The sequence below is a fragment of the Mytilus edulis genome, chromosome 13 (genome assembly GCF_963676685.1).
Source record: "Mytilus edulis chromosome 13, xbMytEdul2.2, whole genome shotgun sequence".
Lineage (NCBI taxonomy): Eukaryota > Metazoa > Mollusca > Bivalvia > Mytilida > Mytilidae > Mytilus > Mytilus edulis.
In genome coordinates, this window is record NC_092356.1 from 12,511,739 (window position 1) to 12,517,304 (window position 5,566).

At 32.8% G+C, this 5,566-nt stretch overlaps 2 protein-coding genes across 2 annotated transcripts; both read right to left on the reverse strand.

The window, feature by feature from the left end:
- Window positions 1-1,071: 1,071 nt before the first annotated feature.
- Window positions 1,072-1,470, reverse strand: LOC139500109 (integumentary mucin A.1-like). The gene has a single exon (XM_071288848.1). The coding sequence runs from the start codon at window positions 1,468-1,470 to the stop codon at window positions 1,072-1,074; it is 399 nt and encodes a 132-aa protein (XP_071144949.1).
- A 60-nt stretch (window positions 1,471-1,530) lies between these two features.
- Window positions 1,531-1,983, reverse strand: LOC139500110 (integumentary mucin A.1-like). The gene has a single exon (XM_071288849.1). It carries the CDS (start codon window positions 1,981-1,983, stop codon window positions 1,531-1,533), a length of 453 nt encoding a protein of 150 aa, XP_071144950.1.
- Window positions 1,984-5,566: the final 3,583 nt, after the last annotated feature.

Here is a 5,566-nt window from a genome sequence, read left to right on the forward strand (position 1 = left end):
AACAGGAAATACGTAAGGCTTGTCGATCGCATAGGTCCTATCCAAGTCACTCAACATGAATACCATTACATCACTTGGTCTATCAAAGCAAAGGGTGAAATGCTGATTGATCAAACACTTTACATCATCTATGCAGCTCTTTATTTCAGAATGGGAAGCACTGTTACGTAAGCTTGAGATAGTGTTACTAGACATTCCCGTAGTTGAATTTTAAAACTATGTGTGGATTATTATAAATTCTATATAAATTTTGGACTATTTTAAATCTCGGTCTATTTCTGACATTTATTCTTACATACTTTTGATTTTTTTAACCCTGTATGCTAACATTAACTATGTGAAATTTTAAAATTGTTTGTATGTACATTGAATGACAAATATATACGACGTAAAAAAATTCTGACGTCAGACACGCAAATCAATGAATGTGTTTTTAGATAGATGTGTTTGTGTGCTATTAAATTGTTCGTTTTAAAATTGTTACACGATAATGACTGCTGTACTCATATTTTCACTATTTTAGTTATTTTATTGTGTCTGTTTAGTTTACGCATCATTGTAAATATAACGGAATTTGATGAGACTGTCATCAAAGTGAGAGTGTTAGCGCTATGAAACCAGGTTTAATCAACCATTTTCTACATTTGACAATGCCTGTACCAAGTCAGGAATATTACAGTTCTTGTCCATTCGTTTTTTTTATGTGATTTGTTATTTGATTTTGCCATTTGATTATGGACTTTCCGATTTTTCCCTCTAAGTTCAGTATATTTGTGATTTTACTTTTTGTTATTAGTTTGTTGATAGTAACTAGACATTCTAGTTTGTTTATTGTTACTAGGCATATTAGTTTGTTGATTGTTACCAGGCATGCTAGTTTTTTTTTATTGTTACTAGGCATATTAGTTTGTTGTTTGCTACTAGGCACATTAATTTGTTGATTGTTACTAGGTATGTTATTTTGTTTATTGTTACTAGGTATGTTATTTTGTTGATTGTTACCAGGCATGCTAGTTTTTTTTTATTGCTACTAGGCATATTAGTTTGTTGGTTGCTACTAGGCACATTAGTTTATTGATTGTTACTAGGTATGTTATTTTGTTTATTGTTACTAGGCATATTAGTTTGTTGGTTGCTACTAGGCATGCTAGTTGGTTTATTGTTACTAGGTATGTTATTTTGTTTATTGTAACTAGGCATATAAGTTTGTTGGTTGCTACTAGGCATGCTAGTTTGTTGGTTGCTACTAGGTATGTTTTTTTGTTTATTGTTACTAGGCATATTAGTTTGTTGATTGTTACTAGGCATGCTAGTTTGTTGATTGTTACTAGGCATATTAGTTTGTTGATTGTTACTAGGCATGCTAGTTTGTTGATTGTTACTAGGCATGCTTGTTTGTTGATTGTTACTAGGCATGCTAGTTTGTTGATTGTTACTAGGGATGCTAGTTTGTTGATTGTTACTAGGCATATTAGTTTGTTGATTGTTACTAGGGATGCTAGTTTGTTGATTGTTACTAGGTATGCTAGTTTATTGATTGTTACTAGGCATGCTAGTTTGTTGATTGTTACTAGGGATGCTAGTTTGTTGATTGTTACTAGGTATGCTAGTTTGTTGATTGTTACTAGACATGCTAGTTTGTTGATTGTTACTAGGCATGCTAGTTTGTTGATTGTTACTAGGGATTCTAGTGTGTTGATTGTTACTAGGCATGCTAGTTTGTTGATTGTTACTAGGGATGCTAGTTTGTTGATTGTTACTAGGGATGCTAGTTTGTTGATTGTTACTAGGCATGCTAGTTTGTTGATTGTTACTAGGCATATTAGTTTGTTGATTGTTACTAGGCATGCTAGTTTGTTGCTTGTTACTAGGCATGCTAGTTTGTTGATTGTTACTAGGGATGCTAGTTTGTTGATTGTTACTAGGGATGCTAGTTTGTTGATTGTTACTAGGCATATAAGTTTGTTGATTGTTACTAGGCATGCTAGTTTGTTGATTGTTATATTTAGGTTCACTGGTACACTCTTTTTTTGTTTGGAGAAGACGTTACTAAGTTGGAAAACTTGTGTCTAATCCATTTGTCTCTTTTTAGAACAATAAAATATGTTTAAACTAAACTCTTTTTTGTTTGAGCAAGAACTAAAGCAGATTGAGAGAAAAGCAAATCACTATACACTGCCGAAAGGAGTTTTTCAATGTATATACTGGTGATCTTAATGCACATGAAGCCTCATGGGACCGAAAAAAAAAGAGATTATTTTAAGAGTTTTGTTACATTATTAACATTTTTCGATATTTGTTTAGTAAATGTGCCGCACAATATTTTACATAATCTTGGGTCAACTTTTAGATCCCAACTTAATTTTATTTTAGAATGGTTTGATCAGCATCTGCGGTTCATTTGTTTTTTTATTCCTGAAAGGGTGCAGTTACTTTCGCCATGACAAAAATAGTCGGATTCTTGTCTTATATCATATATTTTCTCAACGGAGCCCCTAGTCTAATTTTAATTTTCCTTGGCCTGAATTGTTATTGAAAAATATTGGTGTTCTATTTAGATTTATTGATTGTTGGTGTTTTAAAGCCACTTTTCATCAGCTATTTCGTGGCGGTAAGTTTTTATGGTTGGAAGAAGCCGGATTGCCCAGAGAAAACCAAAAAATGTTAAATTGTCTTTTGATTGGGTTAAGCTATTTCAATTGATATTTTATATTGTGTCTCTCTTTGTTTTGATGTTACACTGTTGTTTCAGATAAGGTAAAATTTTAGTACAATCATAACTTACTGCAATTGTTTGCAATGTCCGGAGTCAGAAATCTGATGTTCAGTAGTTTCTTGTGTTTTATATAGATTAAGCCGTTGTTTTTTTCCGTTAGATTGTTTTTTTTACACTAGTCTGGTTTGTTTTATGGCTTTTTATAACTTTTTGTTCGATGTGAGCAAATACTCTGTTTGAAACCTATAATAGTTTACCCTTATAAATTGTGCCTTAAATGGAGAGTTGTTTCATTGGCACTCATACCACATATTCTTATATATCTTTATATGAGGTAATTTTTCTTTTGTTGGGATTATAGAAAATAAGCATTATTGCGAAGTATTCAAAAGTGTCCTGTCATAATAAACTATACCCACTGGAACACCTGGACAAAGTTCAAAATCATTTTCATATAGGTTTAAATGCAGTATCTAAATTCAAATTGTAAAAATGTGTTGTATGGTATATATAGCCTTTAACAATTCTAAATTAGGTCAATATTAAATACTAATTATTTTTGTAAAATATTTGAAAAATACCAGCTTTATTGATTATAAAATACACTCGGTTGTTTTTAAGTGTGTAACACGATAAGGTTAAAGTAAATCTAAAACTATTTTTATTAGACATTTGCGGAAACTAGGGGTAACCTAGGATTACACTTTAGACTTACGATTACAGGTGACAAAAACAAGGGGCCCTCTCAAAATACAAAAACAAACCAACAATACATATACAAAATAGCAAATGGTGTCTTCTATTAAAAAATCAGCAGAGGTAAGCAACACGTTAAATTCCATGTGTCCGAAGCAATTTTTCTGGATTTACCATTAGGACCACACAAAGCCGAATATTCGAAGACAAAGATTTATAAGGACCGCAGATGTAAATAGATGTATATGATATATATATATTATCAGCAGAAGCAATAGACTTTCCTGCGAAACAGCTTAATTTAATGCAATGGTTAATATAAGAAAACCAGCAAAAATATTGTTCAGAGGATACTCTACAAACTGTTTTATTTGAAATAGTAATGTTGGTGTCGTTTTTGTTGTGCATGATTAATACAACTTTGTATCCGCCACTGTTGCTTGTCGACTTAAATAGATGGTGTATTTTTAAATAATTTCTTCTTGGCTGCTACAGTTTTGCACTTTAATCCCTAAAAATAAATTGATTAGATTTGGGTATAAACTTTGCGTTGAAATAAACAACATCGCAGTAAGAAATTACGGGATGTTCCGTCGGTTGGAACACCCCTTTTCTTGTCGGTCAATGCTTCTGAATAGGGACATATGGTCGCCCCCTTTTGTCGTTTGGTTGGAGTCCCCTTTGAAAAATAGCTGGACCCCTTAGTCGTCAGTGCACTCTATATAACGATTCCATGAAAGTAGTACCAGTCTCAGAACAAACGTTAAAGCTCATGTTTCGAGCATTCAAGTCCCACAAATGTTCATGGGGGATATTAATAACACTGCGAAAAAAAACGCCCATACTTATTGATTCCCTAGATCTCTATTATAATAATTGTATAAAAGAAAAAAACAACTAGGAACTCATTTGTCATTTTTTGTATGTTGCTGTTGAGAAAATAACCATTTGAGTACATCTGTTCTTACATTTCAACTGAGTCTTGCGAACAGTCTAACATTTATTTTCGACATAGAGAAAAATTCATTGATAACTGTTTGGTGTTGGGTTTGTTTTTGGAAAAAAGGGGGTGGGGGTCAGGAATAGTTGTGATGTTTTTTTCTATCGAAACCAAAACGTAGACAAAAGTTTTTGTCTTATTCATGAAAAATACAAGATTTCAAATTTATACCGAACGGCAAGTATAATTTCATCAAAAATAAATAGCTCAAAAACACCCGTCCGCTGTATAATCTAACTCTCTTTTCAACAAAATAAAAGAGAGAAAGTATGCCTAATCATAATCATGCCAGTGGCGGATCCAGAGGGGGGGGGGGGGGGTTCCGGGGGTTCGCACCCCCCCTTTATTTTGGCCGATCAATGCATTTGTATCGGGACATATGTTTTGCACCCCCCCCCTTTGCCCTGGGATAGCACCCCCCCTTTGGAAAATTCCTGCATCCGCCCCTGCATGCTAACATGCTCCATGGTTGATTGCACCTTTACTAACACAACGTATTGCTGACTCTTTTTCAGCAATTGCCCCAATCTAGCTACTGCAACGACAATTGCTATATTTTGTGTGTTTCATGTTGAATTTATTTTTAAAATTATTTTAGTTCATTCTATCATACTTCGTACAATTACAGCATTTTCAATCTGGATAGCACTGTATACAATAATTAATGTTTAGACATCGCTGCAAATATGTTAGGAAAAAATCGTTATTCAACTACAGAAAAACATTACTATCGTTACATTGTTTTGGATCGACGGTTTATTTTTACACTTTGAGAAAGCCCAAGATATAAATGCTACTTGTGAGTGTATAATTGTAATCCTAATCGTAGGTGAATGAATATTTCTGCAAATGTCTATAAGTACTAAGGTTTGTTAACAAGAATCATAAAATACAATTTGAAGTTGAAATGCGGAATATTTTGTGTTTAAAAAGAAGTTATTTTATTGATGAATAACTTTTAAATACGATAAAGAATCTACGGACACTTCACAATTTCAAGTCAATATTTACAGTGGACAAAAAGCTGCATTGATGTTAATGTGCAATTTAACCCTTGATCAAATAATTTAAAAAAAACAAATTTTGAAACCACAAGCAAAAGAAAATTCTACATATCACAAACATGACCATTTTATCTGAATTGTAAATAAGAT

Excerpts from the sequence above, each read along its gene's own strand:
- LOC139500110 (XM_071288849.1), bottom strand. The coding sequence starts at position 1,983 with ATGCCTAGTAACAATCAACAAACTTATATGCCTAGTAACAATCAACAA.
- LOC139500109 (XM_071288848.1), bottom strand. The coding sequence starts at position 1,470 with ATGCCTAGTAACAATCAACAAACTAGCATCCCTAGTAACAATCAACAA.